Below are 20,009 nucleotides of genomic sequence, written 5' to 3'. Positions count from 1 at the left end.
TTGCAGAATACGACAGAATATTGTTTTCAAAGGAAGTTATCTATTCTTTTGACGAATTTCTTGTAAGAACTAAACTCCAGAATCAAATAAAAAAGTAGTTCATTATTTAATTATTTTTTCTGCTAAAAGTATAAGCAACTAACTATCTTTTGTCTTCAAAAATACATAAATGAAGGAATCGTTAATACAGTTAAGTATAGGCAAATTATGAAATTCGTTAATATGCAATATGAAGCAATAGTTTTTCGAATATTTGCATAATAAAAATAATTATGCGCTGCGCAAATAAAATTGCAAAATTTTAAACATTACAATCAGTAACTTTAAAGTGTCATACTCTCAAACTAAACTATTGAAGTTGATATTTCCTTTCCTTATTCATATACATAGTTAGACGATAAAAATAGAAAAAAATCCTACATAAATGCACAAGTGAGACATCTTAATTATATGTGTTGTTAGAGTTCATTAAATAAATGACAAGACATCGCCAACTTTGCTTTGGGGCCCCACGTAAATTATTCATTTTTAGTGCTAAACCAACTTTAATGCAAACTATGCATACACATTGCAAAAGGTTTACTCTATAAAGAACTGATTTTTGCATTCAAAAATGTATATCTTGTTGAAGTTTTATTTTGATGAATCAAGAGTTGAAAAATTTACATTTCAAGTTTTTGCCTGAAAAAAATCTTAAACTTGTAACGCCTCTGCTTTTCGTCTTTATTTCTTATATGCCTTGATCTTTTCCATGTAAGGGATATTTATATGGAAAAGAACGCAAAAGTACGCAAATTAAACTTAATTTGCATATGAATATTTTATGAAATGTTTTTAATGTCACTCTTAAATCAAAATAAAAATGTTGAATAAGTTTGTAATCAAAGTTTATTTTTTTAATCAGATGTCTTATATGATCATATTAACTTGACTGGCGTGCTTTGAATTTATTTGTTTTATGGAGATCACATGCCATTAGCTCAAGCAGATTCATCGAAAATCTTTTACATTAAGATAAGAAAAAGTACATATCTACGGAATAAAATTTCAGTGTCTTGTGAAATTCAACTTTTTATCTGGTTTCATTTAAACGTGTGTAGAGTAGGTTAATCTTCTGTTCAGGTTCTAAATTCTAATGTCTGAATGTCTAGTCATTGAGACTGAATCTATCATGAATACCGTTCTATCTTGTTAGGCATGTTTAATGGATTTCAAATGAAATTGCCATAAATATATTTTATTCTTAATTTATTTTTTTAGTTTGATATTTACTAATTTTTTGTATCTTTTTTATTTTCAGATAAAATGACGTCACCTCGCATCATATACACCGCGCTGCAGATTTTTGTAAGTATTTCTTAATTTTTTGTATTTATTTGTGAACTTATAGATTGTTTTATGTGGGATGTTGGCTTTTGTGTAAATTTGAAGACTTTTAATGTTAAGATCAATCTTTATAGACAAAAATCAATTTATTCGCCCTATATGTTATTTAAAAAATATTATTTCTTAAGAATGTGAAGTCAAGTTGTGAAACTAAACAAGTTTACTTAAACCAAGCCATTGTATTTTTTGGTAAATTGTCTTAAAGCACTGTTTATTTGATTTACCTAATTTAGTTTGAATTGTTTATGACGGAGAGCCTTTTTTAAAAATTAGAGCTGTTTTTGACCTTTTCCTTAAAAATATCAGTCGAAATGTTTTGAGTAGTTAAATAAATGATTAAAAATAAAAACAAATGCACGTACTTCATCTTTTGATAAAATTTGCTTAAAATACTAAAGCTTCTTAAAAATTCACAGAGGAATACTTTTTCTAATTAAAAAAAATTATTAAAAACATAAAAAGCTATGTATTAAAGGAGACTGGGCTCTTTTGTATGGGACGTGGCCCATCGGTGTAACACAATGTGACATTCATCAAATGAAAGGTCTCGATGAGTGTATTATTTTTTTATATGGGCTGCATCTCGTGCAGGGAAATTGCAGTGATGCATAAAATTATTTGTTTGAAAAAAGTTTTTTCTTAAAATTTCTTTTAATACAAGATATCAAATGGTATATTATGGTTTTGTGTTAAAGATCATTAAAAACGGGAGCGGTACGATTGATCGCAAACTAAAATCTCTGACAACAAAATTTCGTATTTTTTAAAAAAAAATTTCGCATTTTATACATTTCACATAATCTCGCATTTTCATTTTCATTTCCTGCAAGGTAAAATCTCGCTTTTTAGGAAAAAAATCTTGCTAGTACATTGAATTCTTGCTATATCAAAATCTCGCATAAAATTTGAATTTGTTTTGAGCGTAATTTAAATTGCTTTTTTGACAGTAAAGTGTTTAAGCAACAGATTAAAGAACAGGGAAGGTCGAATAAAAAAACATGCATTAAGTCTTTTTGACTCCAACATCTCTAGTTGATCCTGAACACTATGAATAGCTAACATAGGCGGCTGACAGATAACTAACCTTAACCTTTTAAATTTTTCTCTTCAAAACTTAACAACAAACAAATAGTAGAGAGAGGTTATGGGCTATGCTTAGCTAGTTATAATCTCACATTGAATAAAATATTTATTTATTCGAGATTATAAATTTCGGGATTTTAGTTTGCGAGATTTTAATGTTGCGAGCTTTAGTTAAGCGAGATTTTTTAATTGCGAGATTTCGAAATAAGAGATTTCATAATGCGAGATTTTAAGATGCGAGATTTTAAGAAGGAGATTTTAAAATGCGGTGTTTAATTAATTATAAAACAGATTTTATCTTTTTTACATTTCTTATGAAATACCTTAAAATAATCAAATTGTAAATTTTTCCAATTCAATAAATGCATTTTTTTCATTCAAACTGATATAATTTTCAGATCAATACATTCGTTTAAAAGTTGCATTTTTTTAAATTCGGAGTTCAACAATGAATATTTTTTTACCACAATGTATACCAAAAAAAAGATTGTGCAATATTTTCTTCGGAACCTTGTCCATTTTGATCTAATCGCCACAAATATTAATTTTTATGTAATTCAGAGTAAAGATGTTCTTCTAATGCATAATTTGTGTTTTCTGATAAAAAGCTTAATATTTAACCTTTTTTCGAAGTTATTTAACATGATTTAATCAGAAATCACTAATTATATGCCCTACGGTGCGAACCGAGGCGTGGTATCTATCATCTTAAAATAGCTTACATCAAGTTACTGTCTTGAGATGAATATTTAATTGTGTCTATGATCACATAACATTACTATCAATTTGCACTTTCTTTTAACTTTTATAAAAAATAACATAATTCTCTTTTTAAGATGTGCGAACAATAATAATTCATTATTTTTGTTCATTTTATTTCAGACAATCGTAACATTGAGTACAAACGGAGCACAAATCCCAACAGCGACAAGTAAGTAAAAAAATATCTTCATTTTGTTTTTATTTTTACTTTTATTTTTAAAAATTAGATATCATGTTATTTTTGAAAAGATAAGGTCTTAAAGTTTATTTATTGATGGACATCTTTTTTGTTACTTAAAACCTATTGAACAATTTTTTTCACTTAACGAATGTAACGCTTTTGAAACCGTCAATAATCATCACTAAATTGGATTAAAATAATAAAACAAAGACAAAGAAAGTGAATTCACAAAAAAAGTTACAAAATAAAAGAAAAAATATACATATTCAGTCACGAGTATATGTAACTCATTTTTTTGGATAAGTCGTGGCAAACGAAACATATTTTGTCATAAACACCTAGTGCCACTGTAAGTCTTATGCTGTAATACTTTTGGTATTCATCTAAGTCGTGATTTGATTCGCGTTAATAGGTTGTATGTTTAAGGGAAGAGTTTTTCACTTTCAGAAGCAAAAATGTCGTAGTACGTAAATAGTTTAGCATATTTGCTTCTTCATAATTTCTGGAGATATAGTTGAGATCAAGATTTTGTCCGAGGCCCGAATAAAAATTGTTATAAAACCTAAGACTTGCAATAGAACGATCAAGAGAAAATTATGCTCCTACCTACAAAACACCCTGTATAGAATATTTTAAAATTTATTTTAACGACGACATTCATTACAGAAATAATATTGCGTGACTCTGCTTTGCGTTCGCATCAGCATAAAATATGTCTTCTGCACACCTTGCTCTCTATCCAAACCCACGCCACGCAGAGTCTCAAAGCCAACACCTTCTATATACATCGAGATAGACTTTTTGACCTTTAGATGAATTCCGCATGCGATAAAGCCCACACCTAAGGCATCGCATAACAAAAAAAGACAGCTTTAGTATGCAAGCATTTTATATATTTTATAGCCCTATGATGGAGACTCTTGAGCTCTTAGAGTCTTACAGAAATTGCATGAAGTTAAGTAAAAAAACAAAATAAATAATAGGTTCAATGCACCTTGTCCACCACCATCATCAGAAGTCTCGTGCCTGCAGCTATGTTGGGCTTTAAATCAACCTCAAGTCGAGGAAGAAATTGTTAAAGATGCACTTTTTATCTGCTTTTACCCATAAGATGACATGGTTGTATGTACCTGGCTGCAAGGTACACCGCTGGCAGGGTCGTATTGTAGAAAAATGGCGCCCGGGTAGAGTAAAAATTCTTTTTCCATCAGATTTTTTAGATTTGTAGGCATCTGTATTAAGACTTTAAAACCTTCTTTAGCATTTTTCTTCTTTTTGTTAAGACCTCGATTTTCTATTTCTACTTTTCCAAAACCTGCCTCAGAAACCCTCCGTTTTTGAAATAACAAAAAACTATTTTATTCGAATTTTAACTAGCGCCCGGTTCCTTTTCTTCGCCCTTAAACCTGCACTGATCATAATGGTACCTCATGTAATAATCTCGTGTTGGGCTTCTTCTCCCATAGGAACAAAAATGGCTAAGGTCGAAACGAACCTTTTTGCTGCGCTGTGTGCAAATGCGCAAAGAAAACACAGCAATAATGGAACAGCCAAGCCATAAAAATACAACAAGAACCTCACAGAATGAAGAAAGGCTCCCCTTTTTTTGTGTGGACCAACCAAGAACCAACGAACGTTTTACGACAAGAGTCGACTTCTTCATTCCTCCTCCGTCGGTCGGTCGTCCGATCGGTGTCGAGTTTATAGACACAGACTTTTAGAATTTATTGGGTTCAAGGAACTGGCATGGAAACCAAGATAAAGTTAGCAGAACACACAGAGATCTTCTTGAAAGGCGAATTCTTTGTGCTCTGTGTGGAGCTTGGCTACTCAATGTCATTGCCAATGCAATTTTTTTTTTGTTTTTGTTGGTAGTAGTTGTTGGTGGGTATAGATAGATCTGCATCTCAGCGCTTGTTATCCATAGCAAACTTGGAGAACATGGAATTGATTTATCGTTTGGTTTTGAATTGTTGAAAACGAGTTCTTCATTTTGGCCATATTTGGTAAGGTTTAGTATATAGTGGATGCAGAGTGGCTCTCGAGGGTCCAATTTTGTTAAATGATCTTTAGAACGTTGAGACTTTTGGTGAAAGAAGAATGTATTGTTGCTGATTGGGAATAAATTTTGCTGATTCTTATAACATTTTTTTGTTCTGCTAAAATGTAGTTTGCTTTTTTTTACAACTCATTTTCTGTCAGTGCTGCTATATATGTCTTGAGAGACTTTGAAGTATTTGATGAATGTGAAATTTATTGCATCAGGAGTTACAATCACATTGTCTATTGTGTGGAAAACTATGTGCAGTTATTACATGTGTGAGAAGCTGTTGCCACTGGCCTGGATTTAGTTTTACATAACGGAACATTGTTTTTTCTTTGAAGTTCATGGTGCACACTATGAAGTTCAGGTGCCACGCTAAGAAGTTAGAAGTTCATAAAATTGATATGACTTGGACTTTAATGCATGAAATTGAGAGATATTTAACCTTAGCGACTGAAAAGCTGATTAGTTATGAGAAATTTTTGAGGTAATGTGAATTAATTTCGAAATCTGTATTGTTCTAGCGATCTTGTACGTGAAAAAATGTTGTAGAACCATATTTTGCAACTACTCGTGGGTTTTCTGATTACCGCAATTTTGAAGATTGACAAAGTTATGAAGAAGGAAATGAGCTCGACAGCTGTCTGATTGTAAACTTTTTTCCGTTGGCAAAACTTTACTATTCAAACATGGAAAATTCAAATTTTGCATAAATTATACATTCCATCAATAAATTTATAAATTTAAAATTTTCGACACGAGGTATATGGGATGGTACGGGTGTACGGATTTTACATTCATCAAGAAACTGACACTGACTTTACACTGAGGGAAAAAATAAATTGAAGTTGAAACGTCTGTGTTTCAAAGATTAACTACTTTGATTTATGCTACTTTAAGATACGAAACCATACAAAATTAACCATGTTTATTTTAAAATGTTTATATTCAATGCAAAATCATTCCGAGTAATAGTTAAATCATTAAACCATTGCATTAATCCTAAATTTCCTCTTCCCTCGTTTTATAAAAGTAATTTTTTTGGCGTCCGAAAACGGACTTGTCACTATTAAAAGTTGGACGCAATGTGAAATAAATATTGACAAGCTTTCAAACTCTCAGCTATAGGGTTATCAATTCCAACTTATTTTTCAGCAAACCGATACACAATTATTTATGAGAACTACTTGAATGTTCGTTGTGAAGCCACACGTGTTATAGAAGAAGTTAGTTAGTTCTAAATCTTATTAACCCTCTGTCGGCACACGGGTGCGAATTTGGCAGGACAAAAATAAAAAAATTACGATTTTTCAAAAAAGTGGTCACAAAAAAGTCTCATTATAAGGGTGAAAATATTTTTGTTCGGAATTGTGAATACAATATTCGAATGCCTCCCAAAATTCTACATCAATTTCATATACGATTCTCTATAAAATATTGAGACCGAAAAAAGTTCTAGCGACATGAAAAAGTATAAACCAACTTATTATTAACAATTACAACAAAAGTGTCTGGTTTGTGATTGTAACTTGCGATATAGGTAGTATAAGACGTTAAGGTTACTAACCTTAGTGTTAAAGCTAGGCAAAAAAAAATATTGTTCGATTTAAAAAAAAATTCAAGATTTTTGTTTTAAATTTATTGTCAGTTTTTAAAACAAAGAAATATTTTTTATAAAATAAATTAAAAATTTGAATTGAATCTTTTCATCACAACATTTAATTTAATAATTTTTTAAAAGCGACGCGTTTCGGAAACCATCTTCGGAATTATGACCGATGACCGATCTTATGACTTATTTTGAACTATAAAAAACCATTTATTTGAAACGGTTCTAACTATTTATAAGTTTTCTTTTTAAAAAGGCGCAAATCAGCGTTTAATGGACTTTCCTGAACGGGATCGGGTCAACATTCTGACTTCAAAATTCTGGTTTTCAAAATTCTGCTTTTTTTAAGAAAATTCTGTTTTTCGAATTTCTACTATTTTTATATTCTGTCTTTCAAAATTCTACTTTTCAAAATTCTGCCAGGAAGACTGAACTTCTTATAAACCGCATCTATGTACATTTTTTAATTTTATTAATTTATCAAAAAAAATGAATATTAAAAAATGGACATATTACTCGTAAGTAAGTAATCTCAAATAAGCAGGAAATTTTGCTAGTTGATGATTTTACAAAATTCTGCAAAAAATTAAAACAGGGTTTGGAAAATGTTTTGTAAAACAGAATTATATAAAGCAGAATTTTGAAAAACAGAATTTTAAAAAGCAGAATTTTGACCCCGGCAGAATTTTGACCCCAACCCTAATAAATTCTTGTTGCATTCAGAGAACTCAAGAGTTAGCTATATAATGTTCAGTAAATCAGGCTTAATTCATTCCAAAGGTGTTTGTAATAGCAAACAAAAATAAAATCTTTAAAAGTTGGTTGGAAAATTTGGTGAAGGTTGTTGAAATATCATCCTGCAATTTAGTTTTAAATTGTGTTAAACTCTTGCATTCGTGACCCGAACCCAAATAAGGTATCATAAATTATTATTTTAAAATTAAAAAACTACCGATTTGTTTTGAATATTCTAGCCTATATTATATTATAGTAAAGTAAATAATTATTTTATTTAATTAATTTTTATTTATTTGTTTTAGATTCACCATCATTGCAAAGAAACAGTGGCAGTGGCATTGAACCAACTGTTCGAATACAATGCATGTCGGGATCAATGTTAATCACTATCAAAGATGCACCACCAAATCATGAGAATGGCCTTTTCAGTGGAATGGTTTACCCTAAAGGACTTTCAAAGAATTCCACTTGCCTATCGGAATATCGGTAAGAAACACTTAAAAATAAAACAAAAGAAAATGCTTTTTTTTTAAACAATTCAAATAATCACAGAGATCATCAGGGACCCCTGAGGTATAAGTTGCCACTGAGGAGTTGTAATACGATGCCACAAGAAACGGTAAGTGTTATTTATTAAATTTATTCAATGAGTAACCTTTCAGCAAAAAAAAAAATGGTGTTACGTAAGAAACAGACTCAACAACTTAATAACTAACTTAGCGAAAAAATTAAAATCAGCATTGAAAAGATTCAAGTGATTTCTTTGTGTGTAAAACAGTTTTGTTTCCATTCTTCTTGAAATGACGTAATTTAAAGTACTTCAGATTATGCTAAACAAAGCACCCACTCATCAAGATGATTTTTCAAGTTCACTGAAGAAACTGTGATGTAATCGGTCGTAAAAGTCAAATTGTTAATTACGGTTTTTACTTTTTATAACACTTTCATAAAGCTCAAATTTTAAGTTCAACTTAAAATGGAATAAAAAGAAGATTGACGGTATTATTTAGCTTTGGGCAGACTTAAAATTGAAAAAGTATCTGGTTTTAGTCTCAGGGAAAGTACATAAATCTGGCGTTATGGTGTTTTTTATCATCATAATTTCAAATTCATCAAATGGGAAGCAGTTAGTACCTGAAATAAAAGTTAAACTGGAACAAAGTGTTGATTATGTAACTTTGAAACCAAAGCAAAAAGCCAATTATTAAGCTTAAATAGATTCTAGTTTTATCGAAATATATCAAATTTGGCCATCTAATGATTAAAAAGAATAAGATGACACATATCTTATTTCAAATATCAATTTAAGGTTTCAAATGGTTTAACTTCGTGTCGTTAACACTAACAATCGTATTTGATTGAACTTCTAATGAACTGCGTGGGATAAAAGACCTTGGTTTAAGATAAATCACATTTGTATCTCAATGTGATTGATTCATTTAACAAGGTATTGTTTATTATTTGGTTGGAAAATTTAATTTATTAAAGTTTGTAGGTGGGTGGACAACCAAAAATCAAGAGATCATCAAACTCCATCAAAAGTTCAAAGACAATAATAAATTGTGTTATCTCTATATGAATGTTTACAATAAATCACAATAAAGTTCTTCTTTAAATTATGTAGGAGTTTAACACATGTAACAAGAAAAACTCACTTAATGAATCCTTCAAATAGTGTGAATAATTTATTAAGATGAATTGCTTGCAGAACTTTTGTGTTTTATGAATCACGATCAAAAATCTTCTGAAAATTTCTGGTTGCTTCTTCAGATGATATTTTGAAGAACACAAATACCTTCATAAAATGATTATACAATTGTCAATTTTGATTATGAGTAAGAGCTTTTTTAAAGGATAGTCATTTTATAAAATTGTGTTTTTCAAAGTGGTCATCTGTGAAAATTGGGAAAAAAGCAATATTTTTATTCAAAAATAAATATTTTTTAATGATCAATGATTTTTTAAACAAATTAATGGATGGTCTGGTCATGCGGAAATTTTAGATGGTCATCTTTTAGGAAAAAACTAGAAAAAATTGTCACTTTTTGGGACCAGGTTAACAAACCTGAATAAAAGTTTGTGAAATTGAAATCTATTTTCGAAAGCAGTTCAACCGTGGAATTTTTATTACGGGATCGGGTCAAAATTCTGGCTTCAAAATTCTGCTTTTTTAACGAAAATTCTGTTTTTCAAAATTCTGCTTTTTTTCTATTCTGCTTTTCAAAATTCTGCTTTTTAAAATTTTGCTTTTCAAAATTCTTCTATCATTATACTTGAACAAAAAAATTCTGCCAATTCTGTGTTTTTTTTTATAGCATATGCGCTGCTGACTAAAGAAAAATACACCTCATTGATGTAATTCAACAAGTTAGTGTCGCAAATATTTTAAAATACATAGACTGACTTTCTTTCAAATAAAATCTATAACTTATTGGAACCGATGTTGTTTGATACAAAATATTCCTTTTCTTATTCAAATTTTTGAATATTCACCTTTATTTCATAAGTTAAAAAATTTTGAATTATTTTCGGAAATGTTAAGTATTAAAAACCTTTTCTTAATATTTTCAAATTTATTCATTTATAAAACAAAAATTAATATGCATTCAAGGAATGACAAATTATGTAGGTAAGTAATCAAATAAGTAGATAATTTTTCAAGAAGATGATTTTACAGAATTTTGCAAAAAATTAAAAAATGGTTTGGAAAATGTTAAAAAGCTCGCGCTTTTGAAAAACAGAATTATGAAAAGCAGAATTTGAAAAACAGAATTTTGAAAAACAGAATTTTGAAAAGCAGAATTTTGTAAAGCAGAATTTTGAAAGCAGAATTTTGACAAAAGAATTTTTACCCCGGCAGAATTTTGACCCCAACCATTTTATTACAGTATTTGGAAAGTTATACCGAAAAAATCTCAAAAAGATAAATTGCAGCTTTTCAAAAAAAAAAAAAAAATTAAATTTTTAACACACAATTCTCCTGCATCAGAAGGAGTTTATTTTGTGACCTTCATTAGTTTATAATAATACTATTAGGATTGATTTCAAACTAAGATTTTTCCGAGTTTTCTAACATTTTGTTCTAAAGTGAAAGAATCTCTTTTCAAAAAAGTTTTACACTTCCAAAAACACTTGTGGCAATGTTTTGAAATGCAGGTTTACTGAAAACTGAAACAAGTTGAATCATCTGAATACTATCTGGATTTTCCAGATTCTCTGTAAATCGTTTAGTTATAAAAAAATACAAAATATTGATCAATAAGTTTTATGGGTTTTTTTACGTCGATAAGAAAGTTTGGATCATAATTTTTGTTTTAATTTCATTAGTTTCTTCAATCTCGTTAAACGTTATCTACCTACTTAAAATTTTAATTGATAGATCGTACGATCATGAACTTTTCTTTATTGATTCTAAATAAAAATCTTCATTGTGTCATTCTTCATATTGGTTTTATAAAATCATTTTATATGTTTTACAATTAATTCACCTAATAAATAACTCTAAATACAGTTTTTGGTAGGTGTAACATAGTCATTAATAATATGACAAAGTTAATCCATCAATGTTTTGATTTTTTTTTGTCAAGTGATTGATATTAGCACCTCCAATATAATTTATACAAAGGCCTTACCATATGAGTGGGTGAATATTTTGAAGATTAAAAGCGATCATTGAACTTTAGTTGGAAAAATTGACTAATAGCATTACCTATGTGTAAACTTGAATTTACATCCGCATCCGGTAACGAAAAAAATGTATCATTTTTATTTTCAAGTCATCAACCTTCTAATTTATTGTTTAAAAGATAAACTACACATTTTTCATCTAATAATTAGCTAATTTATTTCCAAATTGTTATTATTAACAATTGTCTTGGGCTGTTACTCTCAAATTATCAACTGAAAGCTTGTTCTTAGTAATAACTTTAACAGCATCAAGAATTGTTTGAACTGATGGTGATTTTGCTCGAGTTAGAATCCATAAGATTTCTTTAAAATTAAAAGAAAAAAAAAATATTATAATGAATTTGTAAAAAAAATATATATCAAAAAGTATAATAATTTCTTATTATAATTACCTGTATGAGATGTTGATGATTTTTGCGAGCAAGAAAAGACCACACTATAGTTTACGTAGTCTGTATGTAAGACCCAGTAATTGCTACCGGTTTTGGCTATGAATGGAAAATAATTTTATCAGATATTTTTTGTATCAAATGTGAAAATCAAATATTTAATATCTTACCACCTCCAGGAACAGATGGGAAATTGACCAATAATTTGGCATTACCAACAACTACTGCATTTCCTTTGATAGTTAAAGGTGAATGGGTGCTGTTAAAAAAATTCGTAATAATTTCGTCATATCTCTATATTTCACAATTTTGATTAGGAATGTCCACAAAAAATAAAATTTTTGCACTTACTATTTATTATATTGAGAATTTTCAACTGCAACTGTTCCATTTGGCAATAGAGTATATTTTGCTGTTACACATGAGCCACCGGTTTCAAAAATAGCTGGATATTTAGCTGATTCATACCACAATCCCATGTACTGAAATAATTTCGCAAAAATGTTTATACATTTCAAATTTCAAAATATTTTAAAACTTACCGCAGTAGCGTTAAAATTGGGAATAAGTGTCACATTTGGACATGCTCCTTGAGCTTGTACTTGTGCCTGACAACCAGCTACAAGACCAAAAAGGCTTACTGCAACAATAACTAAAATACTATAAAACAAAACAATAGTATTTAAAAAAAAATAAATTAAGAACTATTTATTTAAAAATTAAGCGAAACAAACCTCTTTGTGGCAATCATTTTTATAAGTTCTAACTCTGATAGTTTAATAAGACTTTTCGGGTCTTGTTTTGCTTTTTATATAAAACAAACCATTGTCTTATCTTATAATTTAAATAATTACAATTTTTATCTATTCAAGTGTTGTGTTTTTTTTTTTATTTGAATGACTATTTGACTTGTTGTTAAACTTAAAAATAAATTGAAATCGCATGAATTTGATTGATTTTTGGAACCCCATAAGTATCTGTACTTATATCAAGATAGTTTAAAATGTAAACAACTTGATAAGAGATAAGAGATTTACTGAAGTATATAGAGCCTTATACGCAACTGAAGTAATATAAAATTTGTCTGTAGTCTCAAAGTCGATTGGGAAATTGGTGTGACCACCGAGCTATATCGACAAATTTCTTAATACGATGTTTTTTATTTATAAAATTCGAAGAATTGTCGATAAGAAAGCAGTTCAGTGAGTTAAATTCTTTCTGTTTTGGCAGAGTTGTTGAAACTTATAGTCATACTTTTTTTGTGATTTTAACCTTAAAAATCAATTTTAAAAAAGTTAAAAAACCGATTGTGAATTTGTACCTTAAGCTATATTATCTTTTAAAATTGTAAAGGTGTTTTTAGAAAAAAAAGTAAAAGGGTATTCATTTGTCCAACAATTGACGTTTTGTCTTGTGCAGCAGACATGCTTGTTTACTTGATAGCGTGTTCTAAGTTTTATCCTCTTTTACTTCAATAACAAAAATTTTAATCAGTTCTTCAATTGCTATGAACAAATTAACTTTATCTACCTACATTCTTATCAGGTTGAAATATTTGTTTTATTTCAAAAATGAATCATATTTTATAATAGGTATGTAACTACGTAATTATAATAATCACGTACATGATTGTTTAATTTAATTTTTATTACAAATTATTCGTGTGCCGTTGATGTCTTTTTTCAAGAAAATATTTCGAGAATTGCTTAATCGATTTCTATGAAATTTCAAGCATTTATTAAATTTCAAATACTAAGGACATCTAGATGGAGCATGTTTTTGAGTTTCCAAATTCCACTTGCAATTTGAATTTCAAAAATCTAAAAAACAAAAACTGCAAAGAGAACATTTTTTGTATTAACTTTATTCTTCAATCACAAAGTTATTTCCGTTACTTTAAATATTTAAAGTGACGGACAAATTAAACAAACAATCTCAACCTTCAAGATAATTTATTTTTACTTGAGTTGAATGTTGTTATTTATTTTTAGCCAGACAAGCGTAGGTGCTTATTGATATTGACTATTGAATGTATAATGGTCAATGATGTGTAATGTTTCTTTTGACAAGCGCCGAACAAATATTGTTTAGTTAAGGAAATACAAGAATGTCAGTAGAGAATATCATATATACCAATTTAATAGGGTAAATGCACTTGCACTCGTATAACTTAATATTTCAGAAAGAATTTTAATAAAATTAAATAATATACCTAATATGTAAATGCTAAATAGGGAAAATATAATCGCGCTTTGAACAAAATATGAACAAAAGTGCTGATCAAATTTTCAGTGGTAATTTTAATGTGAAGGTGGAAGCATAAATTAATGTCCAAAAAATGATACATCGAAAACGATCCCACAAAAACCGTACGAACAAAGTTTTTTTTTTTTTTCCTTTAATTAAAATATTGAATTTTTAAATACTGTTTTATTGGAATAGTAAAAAATTACACAAAAATTCAAATATGTTACTGAGAGATAATTTTAAAAAAGTAAAGATTCAGTAAAATTTATTTTTTCTTCATAAAGTTTCAAGGTTGTCTTCTGGCACTTTCGGAAAGTATCTTAAAATATTTATTTGCTATTTTAAATTTCGCATTTTGTATACAAGAAAATATCTTTATCTCTTAATTTTGGGAAAAATGAGTAAATAATAAAAATATTTAAACATTTAAAGAATGCAATTATGGAGAGACTATGGTACGACATAAAAACTAGTTAAAAGTGTTATTAAAGCTGTTCACGACTGGTTATCTCAAAAACCGCAGCTAAAAGAAAAGAGTTAGAGGAAAAAAAATCCTTTTTCAATTAGTTTTAAAGAAAAGAATGTATAAGCAATTACATAAAACCTACTTACCAATATTCCGAAAAAATGATTTCAAACTTAAATATCCTAAGAACGTAAACAATTTTTGATTCAGATTGATTTTGTCCAATCAAAAAACAGTCATATTCTTGTTGTTAAAACGAAAATTAATTTTTGCTCTGCGTTGATGTCCAATCAACATTTGTTTCAAACATGCGATTTATTTAGGTATTACAGCTTGCAGATACCAAAAAATGATCTGTTTTTTATTGAGTAATATCATTTATTTTTGTATGTCAATAATTTTCTTCAGGCCTGGGGAGTATTGTGAATGTTAAGGATTGATATTTTCCTTTTTGTGATATTCGTTCATTCGACTCAAGACCTTGAACATTTGGATGCAGAATATTGAAATACGTTTTGAACGTCTTATATTAATAAAATATAAAAATACGTGTACCATCCACTCAGGCTAACTTAAGGTAGAAAGAAGGAACATTGACTTGTATTGTTATTCAGCAAAACTCAGATAATGACGGTTTAAAAAAAACACCATTTTATTTACAAAAGTGATGAGTTAACTCCAATGAAAGTGGTAAAAAAAACCTTAAAGCTATAATCAAGCTAAAATTGTAAAATAACGCACATGCATATAAGTATGATTGGTTTTTAAGTGAGTTTCGTTCCATCAAGCCCCCACTTCAATTTCAACCCATCAATGGTTGGTCTGTTGTTCTCCTCAGGAGTTTGCGTATGTCATGAAAAAATTTTTTAACTTACACTCAGCGTCACTTAAATGAAATATGTACATTTTTTTAGAAAAAAGCTTAACATGGTCTTAAACAGTTTGTTTAAGTTTAAACAGTTTTACACTTTTCGTTATTACGTTAATTGTTGGTACTTAAAAATCATATAAACAAATACTAAGGCCCAATTTATTCACTCTCCATTATATTTAAAATCGCCATTACAAATACAAATTTTAAAATTCCCCCTTTCAAATGGCGCCTTTAAATTTAATGGAGAGTGAATAAATTGGGCCTAAAAGTTTTAATTAAGATCAAAATTGAATAAAATATTTTGGGAAAAAAAGTAAGCTAAACAAGAAATGAACCCATTTAAATGACCCAGAGTGTCTATTCAAATAAAGTACATATTGATGTACCTCACATTAAGTATTGGTTTTCTGCAAAAATCTGCCTCGCTGTTTCTCGGGAAACGTAAACAATTTGTATGGGTGAAAGTATGCGCTGCGAATTGCTCTTCGATGATGCCATAAAACAAGTTTTAAAAAAGTAAAAATATTTTTGCAAAAAGGAAGATACAAAATTTAGACATAACAAGTCAAACAAAACAAAAAAAAAAGTACAGGACGACCTTACTTAGCTTTATGAAGACCAACTTTGGTTAATATACAAACAAGCCTTTGCTTGTTTGTGGCATGATATGAGATCAGCATAAAGTCGCCTTAGCAAATAAGTGAATATTATTTGATGCCATCATATAGCGATCATTAGACTTGTAGCTTTTTTTTTTTTTATTCATAAATGATAAATGATTAATGCTTTGGCGGTATAGGTTATATACAGTGTGCATCTTTCATAAAATTAATTGCAAATTATTTTCGTTACCTCTCTATATTGCAAAAGATAATAATCATTAATTGCTATAATGAAATAAGCATTAAGATAGTGTACACTCTTGGCGACTTAGATGATGATTTAAGAAGCTTCAAGTAGGTAATGAGTAATCAAGTTTTGTAATTATGTTTGTTTTTTGTTTTTTTTTTTTTTTGTGTATAGAATCGAAGGTCAGTGTCAATGGTATCAGGTTTAACTTAAAGCATAGCGTGATAATATTTATTTTTGAAATGATGTATGTCTAGAAGATGTTCGATTATTATTTTTTAGAAACCTTCATTAAACTAAAAAATAATCAAGATGAAGATTACGTGATTAGAATCTATTTATAAATTGTTTGACACATTTGCAAGGCATTGAAGCATGATGATTCAAATGACAGAGACTTGACATATTATAACTGACACCATAAATGTTCCCGGAGATAGCTTCAAAATAGGAATTTATAGAAATTGATATTTTTAAACTAATGATATAATAATTCAGTGAGAAAAATAAGAAGCAGTTAGGAATAGTGAAATAAATTAACAAACTTGCGAAAATAGTGTTGTTCTTATTGATATAGATTGGGGCATAACAATGAGGAGATCCATTACTGTAGGATGTTTTAAGAAATGAAATTTGTTTTTATACACTTGGATATAGTATAAAGCAATTCTCATATTCAAAATATGTGAAAGACAAAAATCATAAAGTTTAATGCTTAAATTTAAAAAGAAAAAAATGTAATAGGTATATAATAAGAAAATTATTTCAAATCTTCTTAGTACTAAATAAAAAAATAAAGAAACCTGTTGCTTTGCTATCGCGATAAGATTAATTATCATTTTTTATTGCATAAATAGACTTTTATCAACGTTTCATAATATTGCTTGTCGATATTGATATCAGGATTAAAGGAAGTTAAGATTTTGGGTCTTATTTGTATTCTTTTGATGTCCGTGTGATGTTACATTTAAAGCTGGAGCTGCTGTAGCGATAGCTGCTTTCAATCACTATACTTTTTCACTGAGCAGATAACAGTTTCGATTGCTCCTCAATATAGCTGCTAAATGCTCAGTCATCAGCCTTACAAAAATCCAACCCAATTCAATTCCCTGGTGTTCTTTTTTTTTTCTTATACAATGATGAACATGAAGCAATCAAGTCAACAGGGAGAACAGTTAAATGTTCTTTGCTTCTAAAGATTTCACTGCTTTAATAAGCAAAATGCTCTCTGTTCTTTGTAACTTCACTGTCTTTTTCAAAAAATATTCGCGACTCTTAAAAATTTCACTGCTTTTTTGTGAGCATTTTGTTCTCTTGTAATGATTTGAAAAGTTTACCATGATAATGACGAAAGGGAGTAGTTCAATTTGAAATGCCATTTTTTTTAGTACAGGCATCTAAGAAGTTACTTCTTATTATAAAAATCAAAAATGGCCACTTTCTTTTTATTTATTTCGATTTCATATTTTCAATCTCAAATCAGGAATCAGTAATTTGCAGAGTTAACTGCTATTTTAAAAGTGATTAAATAGCAGCTATTAATTGCTGCTCTTTTTATATGCTGCTCGCTGCTATCACTTCTCTTTAAAAAAGAGTGTGTGTAGTGTACACATGTACACGCGACTGAAGTTATACTTCTCACTCTGTATATGTATGTAAATGAATTTCATTTCATATTTTTATTTTTTATTATTAAAATAATTAATCCGCACTTCGTTTTTTACAGGGTTGGTGATGAATGACCAAAACCCATTATCCCAAAGAGAAAATCCCCAAAGCCAAAATCCCCAAGACTAACCTAGGTATAGACAAAATCTCCAGGAAAAAATTTAAAAAAAAAAAAATCTAAGAGCGAAAATCCCAAAATTTCAGATGCGCAAGTTGCGCATCTTCATTTTGTAAAGACCTATTTTTACTCATATTTAATTGTATGATGTGATAACTTGCCTCAAAAGATTATACTTAGTTCAACTCGCTGTATCCTTCCAGTATATTAGAGTCATTGTTAAGGCACACGAATGGTAGGTCAAACAAGGAAGGTTCAAGTCACGGTTGTTTACACAATTTATTTTTTCTATTCCGTTTTAAAAGAAGAACCTTTATGATTTTAAAATTGTCGTGTTTAGTTCTGATTTTACTTTGACCCACAGTGTTTTTTTTATCATTCTATTACGTTTTTGTTTTTGCTAATTGGAGATTTTTGGGGATTTGGAGAAAATGGGAGAAAAAATTATTTATTGGAGATTTTGTCCATTGGAGATTTTGTCCATGGGGTCAAAAATTTTCTGGAGATTTTATCCGATTGAGATTTTATTATTTATTGGAGATTTTGTCCATTGGATGCCTTTCCCCATGGAGATTTTGTCCATGGGGTCAAAAATTTTCTGGAGATTTTATCCGATTGAGATTTTATTTTTTGGAGATAGTGTAGGTTTCCCTTTTTTACATTGTTATCAAGTAAACACTAAATTAATTCTTCCATCCTCCTTGCGTCCATGGTTTTCAATTTATTCTGTGAAATTTACAACTTACAGGACGTAACTTGCCACATGCAACTTGCCACATGAAACTTGCAACTTGCCACATGCAACTTGCCACATGCAACTTGCCACATGCAACTTGCCACATGCAACTTGTCACAGGCAACTTGCACCATGTTTCATGCCAAATGGTACTTGCCACATGCCACACGCAACTTGTGACATGAAACATGCAACTTGCCACGTGTTGTGTGTTTTTTTTTTGCCGTACGGCGCACAGTGTGCAACTTTGCCAATCTAGCAGTACTTAATTCTAATTCCAAGTAAACTTAATTTTTTTGATGCAAACCAGCTTAATTTTGTTAAGTATTGTATTTCTACAAGGGTTTTATTGATTTTCAAAATAATATATCTAACTATATGTCCAATATGTGGTATACGAGTACAAAATGTACCACAATGGGTGGGGAAGAGCCGACATCGAGCAAACGATTTTGGGAGTTGGTTCTTAAACTGTCTCTATTTCGAAAACGAAGCAAAATATCGAAAAATTTCATTTAATCTTTTTGTCTTATTTTGCCAACAAGAATCTAAAAAAGTCATTTTCAATTTGTAAAAATGTGATGTGCGATTTTTCAAAAGATCAAAAAATTGGTTTTTGGCCTATGTACCTGAACAAAAAAAAAAATTTTGTATGGGGTCAGCAGTCTAAAGCATGGAAAGTAAACGAATTCTAACACAGAATATACCAACGGAGATTTTAAACCCAATAACACGAAATATACACGAGGATACATTTTTAAAACGCTTCACAAAGTTACAGAACACAATAAAAAAACATCACTTTTAAGGACTTCAAACAAACGACTTTTTTTTTTTTATTTGTAAGTGCACAAAAAAATTACTTACCCTGAGAAGTTCTAATATATTACCAAAAATAAATAAAATAAATTTAATTTACACAACTTATTTTCCACTTGACCACGCTGTTATCAACTTGACATAAGAAAAGCAATGAGCTTCAATTTTTTTTTCTCTTGAACCAAGCTGATGTTTGTGATTCTGTTGAACGGTAAATACAGTTGTTTTCTTGTTTTTTTTTTTAACACTCTATTGCCAGAGGTTTTACCTTTCATATGATACCAATTTTGTCGCATTTGAGAGACATTTATTTTTGATTAAAGTTCCGCTAGATTGGCAAAATTACACACTGT

General features: G+C 29.3%; 2 protein-coding genes across 4 annotated transcripts in view; one reads left to right on the top strand and one right to left on the bottom strand.

Annotated features, from left to right (window-relative positions):
• Positions 1-20,009, top strand: part of LOC129906086 (cuticlin-4) — a 66,556-nt gene that overhangs the window by 34,846 nt on the left and 11,701 nt on the right. For all 3 annotated transcript variants that reach the window (XM_055981721.1, XM_055981720.1, XM_055981719.1), the window contains exons 2-5: positions 1,301-1,347; positions 3,352-3,400; positions 8,106-8,289; positions 8,356-8,422. In XM_055981721.1, the coding sequence (XP_055837696.1) occupies positions 1,306-1,347; positions 3,352-3,400; positions 8,106-8,289; positions 8,356-8,422 (342 nt within the window). In that variant the 5' untranslated portion in view covers positions 1,301-1,305. The remainder of the gene's footprint in view (positions 1-1,300; positions 1,348-3,351; positions 3,401-8,105; positions 8,290-8,355; positions 8,423-20,009) is intronic.
• LOC129906092 (apolipoprotein D-like) lies at positions 11,622-12,733 on the bottom strand. Its single transcript, XM_055981729.1, has 6 exons — positions 12,614-12,733; positions 12,422-12,539; positions 12,231-12,361; positions 12,050-12,138; positions 11,883-11,978; positions 11,622-11,793 (listed from the first exon to the last, which is right to left on the bottom strand). The coding sequence occupies exons 1-6, from the start codon at positions 12,628-12,630 to the stop codon at positions 11,666-11,668; spliced, it is 579 nt and encodes a 192-aa protein (XP_055837704.1). The 5' UTR covers positions 12,631-12,733; the 3' UTR covers positions 11,622-11,665.

Source organism: Episyrphus balteatus, chromosome 1 (assembly GCF_945859705.1).
Source record: "Episyrphus balteatus chromosome 1, idEpiBalt1.1, whole genome shotgun sequence".
NCBI lineage: Eukaryota > Metazoa > Arthropoda > Insecta > Diptera > Syrphidae > Episyrphus > Episyrphus balteatus.
Note: the sequence above shows the minus strand (reverse complement) of the source record. Positions and strands in the feature narration are given on the sequence as shown.